At 36.2% G+C, this 23,975-nt stretch overlaps 1 protein-coding gene and 1 long non-coding RNA gene across 4 annotated transcripts; both read right to left on the bottom strand.

Annotated features, from left to right (window-relative positions):
- Positions 1–1,107: 1,107 nt before the first annotated feature.
- LOC107470455 (uncharacterized) lies at positions 1,108–21,061 on the bottom strand. 2 transcript variants are annotated; one of them, XR_008004619.1, is made up of 4 exons: positions 20,898–21,061; positions 20,745–20,799; positions 20,555–20,646; positions 1,108–1,140 (listed from the first exon to the last, which is right to left on the bottom strand). It is a non-coding gene; the product is annotated as an uncharacterized LOC107470455 (long non-coding RNA). The 2 variants fall into 2 exon arrangements; XR_001588428.3 differs by lacking the exon at positions 1,108–1,140 and adding an exon at positions 18,342–18,579.
- Positions 11,529–15,308, bottom strand: LOC107470462 (GDP-mannose transporter GONST1). Of its 2 annotated transcripts, XM_016089860.3 has the most exons (9): positions 14,702–15,308; positions 14,464–14,603; positions 13,660–13,789; positions 13,385–13,483; positions 12,744–12,898; positions 12,426–12,542; positions 12,079–12,176; positions 11,924–11,988; positions 11,529–11,838 (listed from the first exon to the last, which is right to left on the bottom strand). In XM_016089860.3, exons 1-8 carry the CDS (start codon positions 14,897–14,899, stop codon positions 11,930–11,932), a joined length of 996 nt encoding a protein of 331 aa, XP_015945346.1. In that variant the 5' UTR covers positions 14,900–15,308; the 3' UTR covers positions 11,529–11,838; positions 11,924–11,929. The 2 variants fall into 2 exon arrangements, with proteins under 2 accessions (XP_015945346.1, XP_015945345.1); XM_016089859.3 differs by having other exon boundaries at positions 11,529–11,988.
- Positions 21,062–23,975: the final 2,914 nt, after the last annotated feature.

Below are 23,975 nucleotides of genomic sequence, written 5' to 3'. Positions count from 1 at the left end.
ACTTGGATCAAAAGTGTATTTATGAAGCTTTGATACATGAAACACGTCATGCAGGTTTGAAAGATGTGGTGGTAAAGCAATCCTATACGTCACTGGTCCAATTATCTTCAGGATCTCAAACGGTCCAATGTAACGGGGATTTAACTTTTTAGTCTTAATGGATCTCCCTATTCTGGTGGTTGGAGTAACTTTCAGGAAGATGTGTTCTCCTTCTTCAAACTCCAAAGGCTTCCGCCTTTGGTCAGCATAGCTCTTCTGACGGCTTTGAGCTATAAGCATTCGTCTACAGATTTTCTTTATTTGCTCTGTGGTTTCAGCTATCTTTCAGGTCCTAACAAGCTCCTCTCCCCGGCTTTATACCAACACAGAGAAGATTGACATTTCCTTCCATACAAAGCTTCATACGGAGCCATTCCAATACTCGCATGGTAGCTGTTGTTGTAAGCAAACTCCACTAGAGGCATATATCGATCCCAGCTCGCCAGCTGGTCCAAAACACAAGATCTTAGCATATCCTTCAAGGTTTGGATCGTTCTTTCTGATTGGCCATCCGTCTGAGGATGATATGTAGTGCTTAGGCTCAATTGAGTGCCAAATGCTCACTGAAAGGCTCCCAAGAACCGTGAGGTGAAGGGAGGATCTCTGTCAGATACAATGGTGAAAGGTATGCCTCTCACAATTTCCTTAATCTATAGCCGCGCTAACTCCTCCATTGTGCAACTTGTAACACCCTAATTAGCTTAAGCCTTACCTCTCATCGTAAAGTAAAGGTTAATAAGAGATTACGATAGTTCTAAGCTCATACATATCATATATAGAAGGAATTATTAATATCTAGAAGCCCGACGAAGAATATAGCTCAAAAACAAGATTTTAAAAGCGCAAAACGTACTAACAAAGCTACTATCTGAGGGTACAAGAGCTGATGTAATATAAGCAAGATAATAGTATAATAGTGTAATATCATAAGAAATAGCTTATACAAGTTTGGTTCTCTCATATACAAGCCTCTAGGCAAGGACAAAATACAAAAAGAGAGAGGTATAAACAAAGTAAACCAAAAAGACTCTAAAAGAATCCAAGATCCTCTGCTTCTGCCACCATCCAAAGCAACTCACCGAGGTGGGTTGCGACCTGTATCTAAAAAAGATAACAACAATATGGTATGAGAATCGGAGGTTCTTAGTATGGTAATAGTGCCCAGTGATGTAGGATATAAGACCCCAGGACACCAAAGGCAATCCTAAGCTCCATATCCATCACAAGATTCAAGTTTAAAGCATTCTAAAATAGATAAGTATAATATACCAACATTAACTTGAATAAATCAGGTAATCTATCTTAGGGGATTTCTACTCTAACCAAACACCGCTGTCTCACAGCCTTCACCAACCGATCCTCCATGCGATCCCATCGCCACCGCCTTCCGAACCTCCTCAATCCCAGTGGAAAGCACAGATAATATACAATGCAAGTAAACCACAAGTAGAAGCATATAAGGCAAATAATTAAAATAGCAATTAAGCATGTTATTCAATTAGGCAAACCATTTCAAGTAAACAAAGCATACAATCAGATAGAAAATGCATATGATAAATGCCTGCCCTATTGGCTGTGATATCACATTGTCGGTTCAACTACTAACCCGACACATCTCCATGGAGACGTCGCCCTTCGGATTTCTCATATGGGAACCCCCGAGATATAGTGCTCGGATCACTGCCCAGGTACCCGCGCCTGCATGCCCTATAGATCCGAAGGGATGCGAGCGGGATCTATTGCCACCGACCTCAAATCTAAGTGCAAGCGGAAAGAACCACTGCCCTTACGCCGCCGCTGCTACCTTGAACAGGCGGGATCCAACCTCAACCCCTGCCCGGGCGCATAGCGTCTCATAATTTCAGAAAAATCATTATATCAGTGGTTTTCAAAAAGCATTATTCAGTATACAGAGATCCATCACCTCAATTTGAGTCCCCGACTCATCTCAACCACTGTCCATTCATCACTCAGTTTCCAATTATCAAAAGTTCATCATTCCTCATCTCATATGCCAATCATAATTCACCTAACATCAAACCCTTCTCAGCACACCAGAAACCTAGGCCTCCGTTTTCTAATCTATCATAAAATCATGTACTAGAACCCTTAAGTTATATCCCATGTTCTAATACTCAAAACTAGGCCCAAAAGTCTTAAAATGGTGTTAAAGAAGCTTACAACCATGTTGGAAAGGTAGAATAGTTGAAAACAAGAAATTTGAGAAAAAAGACGTCTGCGGCCGCACAAGGGTCTGTGCATGCGCACACTCCTGAGAGTTTTAAAATGCGTGCGTATGCACAGGTGTAAATTTTTACAAGAATCTGTTCACTCACACAACCTGTGCCAGTGCCTCTAATAGACAAGCCTTCCCAATGTGTGCGTTCGCACAGGCCTGTGCGTCCGTACATGTTGAAGTTTTTCCTTAGATATGCGCATGCACAAGCTGTGCTAGCGCTGCAAACAGAATGCACCTCCTTGCCTGTGCGTGCGTACAGGTGTGTGCGTCTGCACAGATCAAAATTTCCGCAGGGTGTGCGCCCACACAAGGGTGTGTGTCCGCACATATCAGAAATCATGAAATTCTGCAACTTTGCAGAATTTCAGATTTTTAACATCAACTTTGAATGATCATAACTTCCTCTACAAAATTTCAATTTTCACAAACTTTATACTGATTCAAAGAGTTTTTAAAGATCTTTAATTCTAAACAATTTTCCATCAATTCCAAAAACCGAGGCAAAAGTTATGATCGAACAAAGTTCACTAAAATCTCAATTTTACCAAACTTCACAATTACCACCCTATCTCACCATACCCATACCAAATCATACCAATCCATCCAAAACTCTATTTTTCATCAAAATGCACCTGTTATAGCATAATACATTAACCTTACCACATTTTCCTTCTCATTTCACTATTCTCAATTTCCAACATCAACTGTATAAAACTTATGATCAAAATCACTATCAAATCCATCATTTCATAAATCAAAACACCAAAATTATAATAAGAAACCAACTTCCAATTTATACAATAACTCAACATCATCATATCATTATGAACCATCACAATCAACTCAACATTTAACACACCAACCATCATTTTAGTTCAACCTATCCTATTGGTCACTAGCCTATGTGTCCATGAATATTATATACTACATAGAGGAAACTGAAACCATACCTTGGCCGATTTCTTATATGCACCCAAACTCAAAATGAGCACCAACAAACTTCCAACCACAATCCAAGCTTTCAAATCCACTCCAATAAGTACAAATAAGTTCCAAGAGCTCCCAAAGCCACAATAATCAAACTATATACATACAATTCACCTCAAGTCAACCTAGGGTTTCAATTAAACATAAATTCACAAGGGTTTAGTGGCCCTTACCTTCTCCTACAGATTTGGATGTCAAAACCCAATGTTAAGCAAGGATTAAAGTGAACCTAAACATCTAAAATCACAAAAACTCATTTAACAAAAAACCCTATATACCCAAAATTGTGAGGAGAGAAACTGGGAAGATTTCGTGGTTATATTGAGGGTTTCTTGGGTGGGTTTTGTAGAGCTCTTCACAAGGAACGCGTAGCCGCAAACGGTGCGGCGATCGGAGCTTTCTAGCTCAAGATATGAGCTTTGGAAGTTGGAGATGAATAGTGCTCAATCTTTTCTCCTCCCCTTCTTTCTTATTTTTGATGTGTGTGTTATGAGTGTTGTGTGGTGAGTTGGTTTGAACCCTTTTATATGTTGGGCTTAGGCCCAATTTGGGCCCGGTCCAATCCATTAGCGTTTTTAGCCCGTTTGGCCCAACTTCGGGCTAAACCTTTAAAATTAATGTCCGGTTTTTCATTTCTAATATTTTTTTAAGGTTTTTGACGGTTTTCACTTTTCTCGTGCGGTACCGGGCAGACTTGAACTGGTTCAACCGGTTCAATTGCCGGTTTGTGATTTTTTATGGTTTTTCGCAAAAAGCACATTTTCTGACTCAGAAAGACCCACTGAGTCCAGAAATCACCTTTAAATCCTCAAATTCTCTCTCCAAATTTTTGGGATCTAACTTGGGCAATTAATCACTTAATTAACCGGTTGATTAGTTGCAGTTCTTACACAACTTATCCGAATGGGGAAAAAGTGAGCCGACTTGGTCAGTCAATCCACAACTACCCAAATGGCATCACAACCCGTTCAAGTTCTCGGTAAACCCAACACAAAGTCCATTGCAATGCTCTCCCATTTCCACTGTGGAATCTCTAAAGGTTGAAGGGTTCCTGATGGTCTCTGGTGTTCAATTTTAACTTTTTGGCAAGTTAGGCACTTGGAAACGTGCAACGCCACATCATTTTTCATTTATGGCCACCAGAACATTGCCTTTAGATCTTGATACATCTTGGTGCTTCCTGGATGGATTGAGAACCCGCTCTTATGAGCTTCCTTCAAGATGTTTTGTCACAAATCCCGGACATCTAGCACAATAATCCGGTCCTTGAACCTCCATAAACCATCCTTATCTTCTGACACTCTCCACCGTTTGCCTTTCTCAATCACCGGCAAAATCTTATACAATTCTTGGTCATTCTGACGAGCCTTTAGAAGTTCAGCCTTGAAATCACTTGAAATTTGTAGTTGACTTAAGCATAAAGTCCCAAATTTTTCTTTGACTCCCAGTTTCATTCCTTGGAATGCTTTTAGTAATTCTTCCTCTCGCAGCATCATCCAAGCAGTGAATAAAGACTTCTGAATCAAGGCATCCGCCACAACATTTGCCTTTCTAGGATGGTAGTTTAACTCGAAGTCATAGTCCTTCAGAAGTTTCATCCATCTCCTCTGATGCATATTCAACTCCTTCTGCTTAAAGAGGTACTTCAAACTCTTATGGTCTGAGAAAACTCAAAACCTAACACCATAGAGGTAATGCCTCCAAATTTTTAAAGCAAAAACAACTGCAGCAAGCTTCAAATCGTGAGTTGGATAATTCCTTTCATGCGGCCTTAACTGACGTGAGGCATATGCTACGACCTTATGGTGCTGCATCAGCACGCATCCTAAATCCTTCAGTGATGCATTGTAGTATACTTCGAATGATTCACTCGGCTCAGGCAACACCAACAAGGGTGCGGTAGTCAATCTCTGCTTCAATGCGAGGAAACTCTCCTCGCACTCATGAGTCCACACAAAAGGAACATCCTTCCTAGTTAGCTTGGTTAAAGGCAAGGCGAGCTGTGAAAACCCTTTAATGAACCTCCAATAATAACCTACCAAACCTAGGAAACTCCTGATCTCTGTCACTGAAGTTGGTCGCTCCCAATTCATCACTGCTTCAACCTTAGCAGGATCTACTGCTATTCCCTGTTTACTCACCACGTGGCCAAGAAATTTCACTTCAGACTTCCAGAACTCACACTTAGACAGCTTAGCATACAACTTCCTATCCTTCAAGATTTGCAGCACAGTCCGTAAGTGATCTGCATGCTCATCCTATGTCTTAGAGTAAATAAGAATGCCATCGATGAACACAACAACAAACTTGTCCAGATATGGATGGAAAATCCTATTCATGTAATCCATGAATATCGCCGGAGCATTAGTCAATCTGAAGGACATCACTATGTATTCATAGTGACCATAGCGCGTCCTAAAGGCAGTTTTGGAAATATCCTCATCTCTGACCCTTATCTGGTGGTATTCGGATCATAGATCAATCTTAGAGAATACATCGACTCCCTGTAAATGGTCCATCAGGTCGTTAATTCTTGGCAACGGGTATTTATTCTTCACAGTAATCTTATTCAGTTGCCGATAATCAACACATAAGCGCATACTCCCGTCTTTCTTCTTCCCCAGTAACATTGGCGCGCCCCACAGAGAAACACTCGGTTAGATAAAGTTTTTACTCAACAGATCTTCTAGCTGAGACTTCAGCTCGGTCATTTCTAGAGGTGACATCCTATAAGGAGCACTCAAAATTGGACCGGCCCCAGGCACCAACTCAATAGTGAATTCAACCTCTCGATTAGGTAGAAATTCATCAATATTGTCTAGAAACACCTCCAGAAACTCACACACAACCAGAATTTGCTCCAAGATTTGATCATCACCCAAAACACCCGCAGTTAAAAACATAATACCCTAGCACCCCAGAACAATTCACCGTCATAGAATTCAAGTAGTAGCTATTCGCCACAAACGGCCCTTTTGTGTCTTCTGGCATAAAGCCCACTAATTTTTCAGAACAGTCGAGCAGAACATGGTTCTTGGATAACCAGTCCAACCCCAGAATGAGATCAAGACCAGTCATCGGCAGAAAAATTAGGTCATGCACAAATTCACGGTGTTGTATTCGAAACGGAACTTGTGGACATCCTAACCTAGTCACCATCGCCTCATGGGTAGCATTATACACCTTTAAATCATACCCCCAGGATCATTATTTTCAATCCTAACTTATTAGCCTTTTCAAATGTAATAAATAAATGTGTTGCTTCAGAATCAAATAAGGCATTCAAAATTTTACCAGCCATCTCACAGTTATCTCTAATCAGTGTCTCTAACCCCTTAGCGCCTACTGTGGAAGTAGTATACACTCGTCCTGGCTGCTGCACTCTACTAGTCTTATACTTCTTCTTCTCTAGGCAGTTATTGGCCAAGTGTTCGGGCTGTTCACATAAATAGCATACTCTAGTCCCAAACCTGCACGGCACTCCTGGATGATACTTTCCACATCTGTGACAGCTCAAATCCTGCTGTGGCTGCTTCCCATGCCTTCTTTCCTGATTAGTATTAGCATTCAGCCTCCTGAAGTTACCCTGCCCCTGATTATTCTGAGGGACAAAGCCGCCACACTTGAATTGTCTGCCCCTTTGTGCAAAGTTCCTCCCTAAAGTCCTCTAGAAAGGCATTCTCATACTTCCCTTCTCAACTGCAGGCTTTCTCACACACTCCTCAGCCATCCTACTCTTGTTCACGAGTTCAGAGAACACCCTGATCTCCATAGGTACAACGAAGCTCAGAATATTACTCCGAAGGCCTCCCTCATACTTGATACATTTCCACTCAGCAAAATCCTTAGGAGCTTCTTGACAAATCTGTGAAAAATGACACAGTTCCTCAAACCTGCTAGTGTACTCAGTAACGGTCATCTAGCATTGTTTAAGCTGAAGTAGTTCAAGTTCCTTAGCATTTCTAACTGAACTGGAAAATTACTTCTTATAGAACTCTATTCGGAATAATTCCCAAGAAATTACAACCCCATCAGGCCGCAGAATTCGCCTCGTGCCCTGCCACTAATGCTGAGTCTCACCTTGCACTTGATAAGTTCTAAACTCAATCCACTGTTCTTCAAGAACCTGCTGAGCCTGTAATGCTCGCTCTATGGCTTGAATCCAGTTGTCCGCATCGGTAGGGTTTGAGGTTCCTCTGAAGGTCGGAGGATGAACCTTCAGAAAGGAGGAAAGTGTCATAGGACCTTCATCGCCGTTGTTGCCATTATTCCCATTGTTTATTTGGTTTTCCAGGGCCTCAGTTGTCACCTGCATAGTAGCAACCATGTTCCCAAGGCAGCCACAAAGTCTACAGGGTTAGGATTATTCCATGTCGCTTCAGGCATAACATTTCCAATCCTGCTTCTACCTCACCCGCGTCTGCGTCCGCGAGTCGACATCTGGTCCCTATACACACCAAACAAGTGAGGTAGATACAGATGTCGACTCGCGGACACGAACCAGATGTCGACTCGCAAGTCTAGTGCTCTAAGTCCCAAATGCATGCTCATGAACATTTATGCCACATATATCTGTTAGATATCCTAATAGCACATAGACACATACACAGAGAATGCACAGAAGCATAGTCAGTCCGTCCTCAGGCTCTATAGGAACGAACTACTCTGATACCATAATGCAACACCCTACTACACAGAGCTTTACACTTAAGTCGTAGAACAGAGTTAGTATGGTGTTACGGACCTCTTATCATAAAATACATATGTATAATAGCGAAAAAATATAATATACTAAGAGCCTTGAAAAATGGGTAAAACAAAATCGCAAAATAAAAAGCGCAACGCTTAGGAAACGGAATTACTTGCGTGCTAAGAAACCTAAAGATCATAGATATGAAATAAGCGAAGGAGTGGATAGATAGCCAAGAATACAGTATAACTAGCTCCTGACTCAGCTTGCGAAGCCAAAACTGGCCGGAGAATATATACATACATATACAAGTATCCCAAAATACTTAAAATACAGAAATAAGGCCCTATCTCTCCTTCAACCTCTATGAGGACAAAATAATCAAGTTTCTTAGAGAGAAAGCTATGTAGTTAAGTACATATATACATAAACTGATAATCAAAAGAACCCAGTGACCACTCCACTTCAGGAATTCAGACGCCTAGCGAGGTGCCTCTCGACCTGCATTTGAAAACAACAACACAATATAGGGTGAGAACCGGGGGTTCTCAACATGGTAAAGGTGTCATGCATATGATATATAAGGTCTTGGAAATGCCAGAGGCAATCCTAGAACGCCAACATACAGTTATAAAACTTAAACTCTAAGCAGAAGCCATAAAAGGGTAGGTGACCTAAAGAATTCTAGACTTACTTACTTTAAACCTAACATTAACACCAAACCGATCCACCCTTCCTCCGCTCCTTCATCACCATTGATTTAGCAGAGACAAACAACCAAATAATTTCACGCATAAGTAGGAAACAGGTAGTGCAAGTAGCAAATATAACAGTTAGCATGATATATATTCAGTTAGGCAATCCCAAGTAATGCATAGCAGACAAAACAAACAGAATGCACTTGATGTATGCCTGTCCTATGGCTGATGAGGCTCATCTGTCGGTTATCCAACCTACCCGACAATTCCAAAAACCTTAGACTGTCCCTCATCGTGCATCCCCATGAGTTTATGCATAAATTTCTCATTCATTCATCATTTATATCTCACTCAATGGGGGATATCCATTCCCGGGAATTTATACGTGCCTAGTCACCCTTAAGACGTAAGGTCAACAAAGTATCGGGTTTCAACTTGGAACACGTGGTGGCAAGCCACGGTTCTGTTACCCCAGGAAACTCGAATCTCAGATATCATTAAATTCTTAAGCCGCATAATATTCAAACCATTCTCATTCATCATATAATCATTCGTCTTAGCCATAACAACATGTATTCATTTAGCTTTCACATTATTCTCTTACAATTCATCACATTTACCCTTTTCTTCATCCCCAAGTTACCTCATTTTCTTAGTTTCAACTAATTACTAAGCTTACTAGTAAGATCTAGGGTTAAAAGGATAAAAATAGAGGCTTAGAGGTTTGAAACCACATTTGAATCATAAAAATACAAGTGTTTGAAAAACAGAGTGTGTGCGGACGCACACAAGTATGCTTGCGCACAATTTGTGAAAAGCAGAGGGTGTGCGTGCGCATGAGTGCGTGCGTGCGCACACTAACCAAGAACTACATGGTGTGCGTGCACCTCACCTATGCGAGCGCCACCAGCAAAAAGCATATCCTGGTGCGTGGCGTGCGTACAAACATTTTCTGTAAAACACCAGGTGTGCGTGCGCACAAAGGCATGCGTACGCACAAGTGAAGTTGTTGCTACTGCTGGGTGCGTACGCACATCAATTTGTATAGGCACACACCAGAAACTCTGGTTCTGCTGTATTTTAAAAATTTTCAGTTTTTTGCACCAGATTTTCGGCGTCCATAACTCCCTCTACAGAATTCGGTTTTTGGCAAAATTTATATCGTTCCAAGCTTATAAATCCCTCTTTAATTTGAAACAAATCTCATTTTCATCCAAATTTTGAGATTCAAGTTATGGACTACCGAAGTTCATTAAAAATCAGTTTTTTCCAAAATTTTCCAAACCCCTATTTTTACCAAAATCTCATTCCATACCAGAATATTTCACAACCAAAGCATACCAATATTCAACTCCATACCTTCCAATCATTTTACAACACACCACACCTAACATTCTCAATCATTCAATAACTTCCTACATATACACATACATCTTCACAATTCCTCAACCCAAATTAATGGCAGATATACTCATGCATACACATAGTTCCCTTGTCACACATACCAACATATATACTTAACCCTTTTATTCAACAATTACCCACAATAAATACTCCACATCACTCTCATAAATAGCTCAACATTTACATCAAGAATTGCTACCTTATTTCAAGTACACTAAATCAACTTCCATCAAACTTAATTAAATTCATCATCAAACACCAACACCACACTTTCAACAAAATCATCAATCACTACTCCTTCTTAATATCATTTAATAAATCCATCAAGGTTACTAAACATTAACATAATTACATATTTCAACTTATCCTAGGTTCGTCTAGCCTAAGTTTTCACAGAGCATTACATATTAAATACACGAAACCTAAATCATACTTGGCCAATTTCCGCATTGGTCCAAGGCAACACTTAAGCCATACACACAGCCCCACAACTCACAAAAACCACCAAAACCTTTGTGCCAATCCTTCACCGAGCCTCCAAATGTCCACAATTTAATCCCAAAACTTGTATACACACACCTAGTTCACACCTATTATGCTTATATGATTCAAAATTCAGTTTTCACATACTCAAAACCAAGAATTTAGCCAAGGCAAGAAATCTCACCGTGCACCGGACCAAGAGAGCCAAAACCAACAAGCTCCACTAGCTAATTTGAACCTAGAGAATCAAAATTAACAAATTCTCAACTTGGGCACACATAATTTTCGAAAATTGAGGGAAAGGAGAGGCTGGAATGCTCAAATGACTTACCAAAGAAATTATTCCGATGGAATTTTAGAACTTGACATGCTGGACGTGTAGCCGCAAACGGTGTATCGCTCGGCGCTCGGATGAGGAAGTTATAGTGGTTTAAGTATATGAATGAGGGTTAGGTTTTGCTTTTGTTCTTCTCCCTCCATAAAATGTTTCCCAGCGTAAATGATGAAGAAGAAGGAAATAAAAAACTGTGTCTTCTTTAATGGGTTGGATTCGGTTGGGCCTTGGATCCATTTTGGGCCCGGTTCAACCAATTTGGCCCATCCGGCTCAATGACCAAATTCTTTGAAATTGTTGCCAAAATTTTCGTTTTAAAGAGCTTTATCCTATTTTAATATTAGATTTACATTTCTAATTTTCCTAATTAAAATTTGATTTATTGACTAATTATTTACTAATTTTAGCGAGATTTACACTTTATACTTTCACCACCATAGTCAAATCCATGAAAAATAATACTGTTATCTAGGAAAAAAGTTGTGTAATAATATTAGATGTTTCAATCCACAATGTTTTTTGAAGAAAACTGTGAAACACTCTCAATTTTTCTATTAATATATTATAAATAGCCTGATAAATGGAAAAAGGTAAATGATATAGTAGTAGAATAACAATGTGTCACATTAACAAGAACGAAAAAAGGAGAGAAAGTTCAAACGAATGAAATATTAACCACCTTTTGATTTCCCTGAGAATTTTCAATCATATCAAACAAATCGTAACGTGATAATACAAGGATACAATGGAAGTTCTTTATGGTACAAGAATCAATCAAACTCAGAAAGGTTAGTCACATTTTTTATTTCCTTTTTTTTTTCTCTTTTCCCAAAGCTTCTCCATCCACAAATCCTTGATGGAATGGCAGTGATGATGAACCATCCAACGCCGCCGAGTAGCTTTTTCTCCAACACCATCAACTCTTTGACAAAACCTCACAGCTATACATGGATTGAACTTCCAACTTCACCCAAAAAATCAAATTCTATAACTGGGGAATGAATGCTTCCTTCTAGTACAAACTTAACTATAGGATTCTATGGTTCTACCTTTTCTCAGGATTGCGATCTCTCCCGGATTTTGGCCCTCGCAAAAAACACTCCAGCCAAAAGACCTACCAATTCCACACACACATTTCAGCAGCGAAACAAAACAAAATACAGAACTATCATAATAATAATGCAAATGTAAACAAAGAACTAACCAAAGAAAATGCTAGCAGAATTCTGCAAACTAGTTGGAACATGAAACAGAAGGATGCCTGCAACTGAAAGTGGGATCTTATTCAACGAACCTACAAGGCTGCAAATGGCATACTGCCAATTAGTTACGTCAACATACTAACAGCTCCAATCAATTAAAACAGATACACTTCTGGCATTAAGGATTCAAATCTAGACAACAACAAACTACTGTTTCACAATTATTCCTAACTAGTCTCGGTTTTAAATTTTAACAAGTTGAGTTTGTCTTTTATTCTTTTATTTTCAAGAGAGTACTATAGTTGACTTTACGGCTTGTCTGCATCGAAACTAAAACGAAATACAAAACCTGTAAGTCGTAGCCCCTGTCTGATGAAGAAACCACATGGATGAGAAGCTAATTCCTAGACCCAAAAAGCCACTTAAGGTCATCACCATCCAAAAGCTAGGTAATCTCAAAAGTGGCCTGTCAATTGAAACACCAAAAATTTAATAAGATATGCAGAAAATAGCACCATATAAAGCATCTTGCGGAGATTCAGATTGCAGATATGTGTATTTGTATAAAGAAACACAGCACAAACACAAAGCGAACGAAAACTTAGGATGCGATACAATAGTTTCGAGTCATGCAAAGATAGGAGAAAAAAATAGGAGAAAACCTCACGTTGTTAAGAGATAATCCACCTCATTGAAAACCAAAATCAGGAAAATTCCCAAAGGCATTGAAAGGGTGTTGTTCAACAAGACCATCGAGAATTCATTTAAGTCTCCAGATTTAGTAACTTGCTTTGCTGTATCCATGACCCTTCGTAGGGTCAGCTGCAGCAATAAAATAAAAAACAACCAAATAATCAGCAAAGTTGACTAACCCAATAAAATAAAAAACAACCAAATAATCAGCAAAGTTGACTAACCCAACAATCGGCGCTATCTACATTTATTCATTAGAAAATTCTAAATGATTCTTTTAAACCAAAACCAAGAAGCTCCCCTGTTCTGAATAATAAAAGGAGAACCAAATGACCCTTAAAAATCAGGAAATCTTTCCAATGCAAGAAGGGATAGTTGAAAAATGGTTTGCTTTTGAACAGAAAAGGTTTGATTGCATAAACTGGTTACTTCACTTATCCCACACTGAAGTATACCATATCAAAACACATTAAAAAAAATTTTTAAAATATAGGCAGCCTAATCTATTACAAGCATTAGTGGCTGATTTCACAGCTTGATCCTGTGACCTTGAGGTTGCATGAAAACAAGGAAGATTACAATGGTGAAGTTGAATTCACAAAATGAAATACTCACAGAATATGATGCTGTTAAGAAACAGTTTAATGTCTGCCAAGCATAGCCAGTTGCATTGAAAGAGAGATCAGTAATCCCCCCAGTCACTGCTGAAATGATCTGCAAGAGGAAAGGAAATCACGTTGAAGAAAGAGGCACCAAGAGCTAATCAGAGTGATCACTATTTTTGTTCTGATTAAAAAAATTCTCCTATTATAGTGATTACATCGTTTCACAATTTGAATGGAGACGATATCGGCAATAATAATGGTTGCGGGAGATGCATGCAAACATACCATTAAAAAAAGAGCAGTCCAGACTCTGTTGTCATGTTGCTTATTGAACAAGTACATCTCACCAAGTGCAGTTATAACATTAGTAACATTCTTCAGGACTGTCACCATGGCTACATTAATGTATTTCAAACTGCACATAAACAAATCATGATAAGCAAAACAATGCTACTTAAGCAAGAGAGACTCTGTTGCAACATCAATATGTAATCTAGATTACATATTTCACAACAAAAAGTTAGCATCCTTTATGATTTTGAGAATCCCCGGATAAGAACAACATTTTCCTTGCACTATTTTCCTTTCATGACTATATTGCTTTACTCATTAAAACAAAATTTCTCCAAGCTTATTCGGCAAAATAAAACAACCAAGCCTACTCATAGTTCAAGTGATCCCACAGATCATAAACCATACTAACATTTAACTCACTAACAATTAAATCTCTTTTGATAATTTTTCCTATGGTTTTCTTGTTCTCCCTCATGTCTAATTTTTGAATTATTCTCTATCTGATCAATGATTCTATTCTCCTTACAAGGACTGTTCGAGTATCCGTCACACATGCCGAAATCACCTAAAGGGGAGATTCTACTGTCTTCTCTACAATTGATGCAACCAAACTTTCAATTAAACTCCCCATATATAATAATAATAAAATAATATTAATTTGAAAAGACATATAAACGAAACATTGGTTGGTAGAAAAACCAGTCACTATATTGGAAAAGATCAATATACTCCAAAGAAGGAGGGAAGGAAAGTATTATAAATTTACAGTAGCAAAGAAAACTGAAGACTACATACCTAAACATGCTTGTAACAAGCATTCCAACAAATATAACATTCACAGGCAACCATACTTTGATCAATTTCCATGTCAAAGGTTCAGTTGAGACTAAACCAAGAAGGCTAAGTGTAGCAACAATAACCACCGAAATGAAATTCTGCATCCAAACAAAGATCACCCAATTACCTCATCAAACTATACAAGAAACAAAAATAATACATAAAAAGAGAAAAACATCAAGGGGAAACCAATTACCTGATACAACATCAAGGATATCCCTGCATTAAAATTGTAGCTTGAAAGCACAAACTTGTTAACCAATATCATGCCACATGAAGAAAGGCAATAAGCAATTCCAGACAACAAAGCTTGATTGCTGAGTTTAACTCCCCTGTTACTTCTTACAAACTTGCCATTTTCCACGTCGTGTTCATCATCTGTAGAAGCATTCATCTTTTGTGACCCAACTGTGGCTTCAACAAGGAGCGTTCGTGCTTGTTTGCAGTGATCAAGGGCAACAAGAAGTACAACAAATCAAGATAAAAATTTCCCCTTTTCAAAAACCCGTTTGTGTTAATGATCAAAGGGAATGACCCATCACGGGTCACAGCAGTAATCGTTCAAATAGCAGAGAATTAGATGAAAAAGGAGGCGAAAAGTCAAATTAGACGATTTGGGGATCAACGAACCCCAGAAATGTTTGATGTACGGAGAAAAAAGGCCGTTTGAGATTCAAAAATGGAAGCTTCTTTGCGTTTGGTGATGAAGCTGCCAACTTTTGTGGATGTGTCTTTGTCCTTTCCAAATCCTCAATAAACTGGAGATTGGCCAAAATCCACTCTTGCTTGAGTTCTTAATAGTTTTGAAATACATCATAATAATAACCTTATTATTATTATTATTATTTAACACGACCCTTTATTTAATTGAGATTTTTTTTCATATATTACCCATTTCTTGATTCCTCCAATTTCCACGAGTGCTATTGCTACTATTTGCCTTAAAGTAGAACTTTAAATATAATTAAATTTTTTTTTTAATTTTTTTATAAAACGTGATCTTTTATTATTTAACATCTTTAATTATATATTTTCTTGTTCAACTTAAGAGAATGTATGGGAAGAGTCTAAGAAATCATATTTTACAAAAAAAAAAATTTAAGAAAAAAAAGAATCTATTCCTATTTAAAGAGCTTTGTGTTTTACACTTTTACCGTTTAGCCTCCGTAATTTTTCTAAATTAAACATCAAAAACAAAGGGAAAGGGTTTTTTCTTTTTTATATTTTTGTTTTGTTAATCATATCAGAAATTAGGCCACTTGTAAGATAGTAGTGCACTTGCATCGAATATGTTGTGCCCACCAAGATTAATGATTCAATTGTAACATGTTTGACCCGAAGATGTCTTATAAACGATCCAAATGCAAAAGTCAAACGTATCTTACATTCATACATTGGCAAAATATCAGAATTCCAAATTTCCAATTAAGTAAGAATGCACTGACTTTGCCTAATGAGAAACGCAAACCAATTTTCAAATGCTTCGTAAGTTTGACTTTTATCTTTTAAACTCTCAAGTGACTTTACCTTAAAGCCGGAAAAAAAATCGAGCCCAATAATTTTGTGTGCTATTATTTTTTTATAAGTTAGTTTTGTTAAGAGTGATTATCTAAATCGGTTCTTAAAGTTTTTAAAATCGAACACTTTAATTCTCCTAACTTTTGAAATATACAAAAGCCTCCCTCACATTTAACTTCTGCAGACAAATCAGTCTTTGACCTAATTTTTTTGTTAATAATAAACAAAAAATACTAATATAAAAGCCTAAACTAGCACACATGAAGTCAATTATTTACGTGTACAAACAAAACAAATTAGTTCCTAAATTCTATTGCAAAACTATGTCATTTTAGCTTTGCCCCCTTCATGTGCCTCCTTTGTCAGAGGTCATGTACACGTCACTGAAGAAACCTCCGACCTGAAGCCACCCAATCTATTGATCTCATGTAGTATCAATAAGTCAATAACAATGGGTGTCAAACACTTTACACCTATAAGATAGAGATTTTTTCTTTAGGTTGAAACCTAATCTTTACTCGTAGATTATCTAATTAGAAAGATTCTTAACTTATATAGAGTGGTGCACAGTTTCTATAAGTCTAATGACTTAAATAAAAAAAAATTAAAAAATTGCAGAGCTTCATTAAAAGTGATCACTTCTATCTATTTGATTAATAGATTACCAACTCCTATTTTATTTAACAAATTATCTTTTGAGTTGTTGTTTAATCAAAATCAGACTACACTTCATTAAGAGTGTTTGACCGTGTCTATTTTCCTTTGTTTAGACCATGCAATCAATCAAAATTGGATTACAAATTTCACAAATGTATCTTCTTAGATTATACTCCTAATTATAAAGGATCTAAATGTCTGTCTCTAAATGGTAAAATTTATATCACTAGAAATATTTTATTTGATGAATATATTTTTTTCTATAATGAATTATATGGTTTGATTAGATTCGATTCTCAATCTGCTACTTTATCTCATAATTAATCTGGTAATTATTCTATATGTTTTATATCTACTACCAATTCTAATTTTCTTTTGCATAATCATAATAATCATAATACTTCTATTACTTCTACATCAACAAATGACAAATCTTCCTTTAATCACTTCTAATCTTGCAACTAGTCACAATCATGATATTTCACAAGCATAGAATACCCAAATAAATCAGGCGTAGCCTACTAACAATAGAATCTGTGAATCATAATTCTTCTATGACTACTAACACTACAAATACTATTAATCCCAACAATACTTATGCTATGATGACTAGATTAAAAACAGGCTCTCTTAAACCAAGACTTTTCACTATTATTCTTTTCTCTAGTTCTGAAGTAGAATAACCTCATAAGAATCCTATTAAAGCTCTAGGTATTCTTTATTGGAAGAAGGCGATAACTGATGAATATCAAGCTCTAATTTAAAATCATACATAGATTTTTGTTCTAAAACCACCAAAAACCAAAGAAATATGTTGCAAATGGATTTTTGCATTAAAAGGCACCTTATATATGGCACAATTAAAAAGTATAAAGATAGGTTAATGACCCAAAATTTTCATCAGGAAGAGAGATTTGATTTCGAATAGGTGTTTAGCCATGTAATTAGACCAACAACAATCAGACTAATCTTGAGTTTAACTCTAACTAGAAATTAGGTTATTGAGTAGTTTGGTTTTAACAATACCTTCTTAAATAATGACTTGCATCAACTTATCTACATGAAACAACCAATTGGTTTTGAAATTAACAATGATTCTCATGTTTGTAAACTTGACAAATTTCTCTATGGTTTGAAATAAGCTCCAAGAGAGTAGTTTATAAAGTTTAGTTCAACTCTACACTCTTGGCTTTGTCAATGCAAAATATGATACATTCTTATTCATTATAAAGAATTCTAATGTTTTCATTTATATATTGTGTTATGTTGATGATATAATCATCATAAAAAATAATGCTACTGCTGTTCAGAACATGATACACAAATTGGATACAATTTTTTCTTTAAAGAATTTAGGAGAATTAAATTACTTTGTAGGTATAGAAGTTACTAAAACTGAACAAGGATAGATTTATCTTTTACAAAAAAAAATATATTACAAATTATTGTCCAAATTAGGAATGCGACAAGTTAGTACTATGTAACACCCTAATTATCCTAAACCTTACCTCATGCCGTAAGAATTAATAATACAAGAAGCCCAATGAAGAATTAAGCTCAAAAACTAAATTACAAAAACGCAAAACGTTTACACAAAACTACGAGCATAAAGACACAAGATATAGATAAAGATATCAAAATATATGTAGATATATCAGTAAAATAGTCATAAAGTACTAGCCGCAACTTGTAAAGTTTAGGCCGACTAGTTATATACAAACATACAGAATTCTGAAAGTTAAAATAGTATATACAATATCTCTCTCAAACTTAGCCTCTAAGGCAAATAAAAATAAAAGTGAGAGTATTAAACATAAGAAATCAAAATGCAAAAGACAATAGGAGATCCTCCGTTTTGTCACCACCAAGCAACTCACCGAGGTGGGTTACGACCTCCATCTGAAAAATAACAACAGAATATGGTATGAGAATCGGAAGTTCTCAGTATGGTAATAGTGCCCAGTAATGTAAGAGATAAGATTTCGGGACGCCAGAGGCAATCCTAGAACTTCATATTAATAAGAATATTCAAGCTTAATAATTAAATTCAAAACCACGACTTTGAAAAGGGATAATCTAATTTAGGAAATTTTCTAACTAACATTCACACCGCTATCCCACAACCTTCACCAGCCTAACCGCCATGCGATCCCATCGTCACCACCTACCAAACCTTCTCAATCCTAATAAAAAATACAAGTAATAGCAATACAAGTAAAACACAAGTATGATAATGTATATCAAGTAATTTAAGAAGCAATTAAGCATGTTATACAATTAGGCAAACAATGAAAGTCGGCAAAGCAAGCAAACATATAGAATATGCATATGATGAATGTCTGTCTTATTGGCTGTGATATCACATTATCGGCTCAACAGCCAACCCGACACATTCCCATGGGAATGTCGCCTTTCGGTCACAAATATAAAAATGGGATTTTCCCCACGGATATAGTGCCGAGCACACTCTTGTGATCCAAAAGGATGCGAGTGGGATACTCTGCCACAGACCTCACATCTCAACGTAAGCGAGACTAACCACTGCCCTTATGCCGCTGCGAGCTCGACAGGTGGGATTAACCTATCGTCCCTGCTAGGCGCATAGCGTTTCAACAGTCTGAGTATAAAACAACATATCAGTGGTTCTCAATTCATTTCAGTACTCAGTAAAGCCATCATTCTACTCCGAGTCGTGGACTTACCTCAAACTTCATCAATCCATAATTCCACAGCTCATCATTCTCATCATTAACATAGAACCCCAACAGTCCACTCACAAACTTCAAAAACCTAAGTCTCCATTTTCTAAATTTTTTACCAGAAAATATCTAGTTAAAACTCACTTAGGGCATTCTTTATATTTCAAAGCCTAAAAACAAGTTAAGAGATCTTAAAGAAGAGTTACAGAAATTTACAAGCTTGTCGAGAAGGTAAAATAGTTAAAAACAAGGTTTTCATTGAAAAACATGGCATTGTGCGTACGCATGGGGTGTGCATACGCATAAATGTGTGCATACGCACTCAAGGTAAAATTCTCTATTTTGTGTGTACGCACGAATACGTGTGGACTCCCTCAACAGTAGGCTCTTCCCAACTTGTGCGTATGCACCACTTGCAAATTTCTCAGAGTGTGCATGCGCACACCTCTGTGTGCACGCACGAGTCATAACACTCGTACTGCTCAGAGCGTGAGCATAGGTGTGTACGTGCGCACACAACTCAAAACTCACAATTTTTTGCAACATCACTGAATTCAGATTTTTGACACCAACTTCTAATAATCATATCTTTCTCTATAAAATTCTGATTTCTACGAAATCTATATCGTTTTAAAGCTCTTTGAATTATCTTTAATTTAATAAAAAATTCAATCCATTTTGAAAACTGAAGCTCAAGATATGATCCGCCAAAGTTGGCCCAAAATCCATTTTTACTAAAAATCTTAAAAACTCAATTTTACCAAAACTATCAATTCAAAACCAATTTCTCTACATCCAAACCAGTCCTAATGTATCTAAATTATATTCATATACTCTCCAATCATTCCACAACCTATCAACATGCAATTTCACCAATTTCATCCAAAAATTTTCACTTACATACTTCCAATTCTCAATAATTACAACTCAAAGCATCATTTCACTATCCTCAACATTTATCAACATCAATAAGCTTCATAATTCATTATCAACACTCAAAATAATCATTTTCAACCCCACATCATAAATCAACATCAACATTCATCAAAATCATACATTCATCAAACTCATCACACATCAACACTCATTACCAACCAATTCAATCCTATCCTAAGGTCTACTATCCTAAGTGTCCAGAAATATTATATATTATATAGAGAAAATCGAAACCATACCTTGGTTAATTTCCAATATGTATAATACACCAAATTTGAGTCCATACAAGCTTTCAACCAAAATTAAGGCACCAATTCCAATCCAAATGCTCCTAATATCACAATAATCAAGTTATACACAAATAATTCATAAAATCAATACCTAGGGTTCCATATATACATAAAACAACAAGTGTTTTGGATTTCTTACCTTGCCTAATGTGGATTGGGACAAAACTCACTAATTATCCGTTGCTAGATTGTACCTAAATAAGCAAAATCACAAAAACTACTCATTCACCAAAGCCAATATTCAAATCTGTTATAGAAGGAAGAACTGGACAGAAAATTAAAATTTTCTTACCATTTTTTTCAGATGAAATCGAAGAGTTTGACGAGAGTTTTGCATGACAACTGACGGCATGCAAATCGGAGCTCTGGAGAGTGAGATATGGCTCCAAGAAGATGATGATGAATAGTGAAAGAAAACCCTCACCTCTCCTCTCTTCAATTCACGTTGCTACTGCTGTGTTGTGGTAAAAGTGGCTGAATTTATCACTTAAGTGGCTTTATATATGTTGGGCTTGGGCCCAACTTGGACCCGATCCAACTCATTAGCGTTTTTCTGTCCGTTTGGCCCAATTTTGGACTAGATCTTTAGAATTAGCGCCCGGTTTTCAATTTTAAAGTTGTTACTAAGTTTTTCTACTGTTTTTATTATTCTCACATAGTACCGGATAGATTTAAGCTGGTACTTCCGGCTAACTTACCGGTATGCCTTTTTACGCAATTTTTCGCAGAAAATTATATTTTTCAACTAAAAAAATCTACTGAGTCTAAATATCATAATTAAATTTTCTAATTAATATTCTAAATTTTTTAACCTATTTTGGACAATTGAATTATTATTATTTTACATTAATTAATCGGTTAATTATTTCCGCTTACTACATACTATGCCTACTCCTATGGTGTCTTCTATTCAGTTGCTATCCATAGGTTCTGAAAAAATTGAACATCCCAAGATGTTTAGAACTATTGTGGGCTCTTTACAATACTTAATAATTACACGACCACACTTATCATTTGCACTGAGTAAAATTAGTCAGTTTACTTCTTTGCTGGCACATTGGAAGGCAACAAAGAGAGTTCTTAGATATTTATAAGGCACTAAGCATCATGGCTTGATTCTACACAAGAGTGATGACATGGGGCTGTATGAATTTTCTGACTCAGACTGGCAGTAAGCCTTGAAGATTGTAGGTCAGTATCAGGCTATTGTGTTTTTTCTTGATGGTAATTTAATCTTATAGTCTTGCGAGAAACAAGCGACTATTTTTATATTCTCTAATGAAGCTAAGTTTTGAAACTTTGTATCTTGTGAAGTAGAAATTGAATGGTTGCAGAATTTTCCTGTTGAATTGGATATGAATCTTACTACTACACCTACAATTTTATTCTACATGATAAACCTAAACACTTTTATCTTGAGGTTCAATTAGTTCGTGACAAAATCCAGAGGAATTTGCTCCATGTTATTCATGTACCAGGGACTGATCAGATTGCGGATTTATTAATTAAACCTCTTACAGCAACTACCTTTAAAAGATTAAAGTTCAAACTGAGAATTGTTTCTAAGCCAATAATAAATTTGAAGAGGGTGTTAGTAAACATGCATATATATAGCAGAATTGCTTAGCAACAAAGCAAGAAAATCAAAATTGATTGGTTCAAATTAGTTTTGGTTTGTTGTAATTCTGTTAGGCTTAGTTGGATGGACTCTAGCTATATATATGTATATGCGTAGTTGCTAAGTAATGCGTATGTAGCAATTGTATTTTTCATTCACATTAATTCAGTTTTTCCTTTACTGCAAGTTAATGTAGACTATTGCACTCTTCTTCTCTGTTTTGAGTTTTTGGCTTTATTTTAGCTTTCTTGATAGAGCTTTCATAGTGTTCGTTATAGAATCTTTACAAAAATAACTCCTAAAAAGTAGACTTCGTTTAACAAAATAATCCAAGCATTAGTCAAAGATTAATTTATTTGGTCAAGTGTTCAATTTTTATAAAATTTCTAATTTACCCTCATCATTTTCTCTCTCAATTATTACCATTAACATTCCCTCTCCATTCAATTCCATTGCCACCACCCCCATCTTGTCCCCTTCACCTCCTTTGATCACCATCAACCCCATTCCATCCCTATTCCTCTATCTCATCCAGTTCCTTTATCAACACCCCATCCACCATTCTTCATTCATTGTTGGAATAATCATCATCATCATCTTCACAAATGTCAAAAGACTTGAATTTTATATTGCACATAGAGAATCAAAATCCTCATATTCTCTTTCTTATTCATTCATTTATTATAATTCAAGTATTTTTTTTCATTTTTCACTCTCACTTAGGTATTTTTTTTATTCCATTCTTTTTTCTCCCTTATTCAATTTCGATATTGCACCTTGTTATTTTTTTATTATTTTTCAATTTATTTTATCATCTTTCTAATTTCTATTTACTATTTAAGAAAAAAATGAGTTTCGTGAAGATTATTATTTTTTTTCTTTTTATATATGACTTTTGTTATTATTATATGGTGATGATCCAAATGATTTGTTGAAGGGTTAGAAGATGACCGTGTATAGAATAGGTATGAATTGTTGATATTTAATTTATTTCTCTCTATCATTTCATTTGACTCAAACTTATTTTGTAATGTATTTTTTCATTGACTTTTTTTAACAAGGAAAAAAAAAGAATGAACAAAAGAGGTAGACACATAGAACAAGAGAGATTATTGAAGAAGTCATAAACAAAAGGAAAGAACATCCAAGGAAGATGATACTGAGGCAATAACGAGTGAGATTGTGGTAGTGGGTGCATGGTAGTGGTGGTAGAGTGGTGCGTGATGGCAATAAAAATGGAGAGAGAGAGAGAAAGAGAGAGAGAGAGAGAGGATAATTTAGTAATATTATAAGAGAATGTGAGGATAAACTAATAATTCACAAAAAAAATTTAACTGTTGACCAAATAAATTAATTATTGACTAGATGTTTAATTATTTTGTCAAACAAAATATATTTTTTGAAGGTCATTTTGTTATTTTTATTTTGTGGAATTCGTTTTTGTCGAAATTTAAAATTGTTAAGTGTCAAAATAATTATTTACTCGATTTTAAATGACATTGCTCTGTATGCAACTTGGAAAACTTTGGATATTAATCTTCTTCGTTGTGTGATTGGGAGAGAAAAAGAACATGGGTGTATTTGGTTTAAAGAAAGCAGAAACATAAAAGATAATAACGTAAATATAAATTTGAGTTTTGAATTAAAAAAGAAAAGAAAAGAATAAAACAGTGTTTTCACAGAGATGGTGAGAACTTTTTATTTTTAATATTATACTGGTAGTGGTATTTTTTTAAAATGTAGATTGTTCGG

The sequence above is a fragment of the Arachis duranensis genome, chromosome 10, assembly GCF_000817695.3.
Source record: "Arachis duranensis cultivar V14167 chromosome 10, aradu.V14167.gnm2.J7QH, whole genome shotgun sequence".
NCBI classification, from domain to species: Eukaryota; Viridiplantae; Streptophyta; class Magnoliopsida; order Fabales; family Fabaceae; genus Arachis; species Arachis duranensis.
This window is presented reverse-complemented; position numbering and strand designations above follow the sequence as displayed.

Excerpts from the sequence above, each read along its gene's own strand:
- LOC107470462 (XM_016089859.3), bottom strand. The coding sequence starts at position 14,899 with ATGAATGCTTCTACAGATGATGAACACGACGTGGAAAATGGCAAGTTT. Across the intron at positions 13,790-14,463 it reads CTTGTTACAAGCATGTTTAG|TTTGAAATACATTAATGTAG; the intron begins GTATGTAGTCTT and ends GTTTATGTGCAG. Across the intron at positions 12,177-12,425 it reads ACAGGGGCTACGACTTACAG|CCTTGTAGGTTCGTTGAATA; the intron begins GTTTTGTATTTC and ends TGCCATTTGCAG.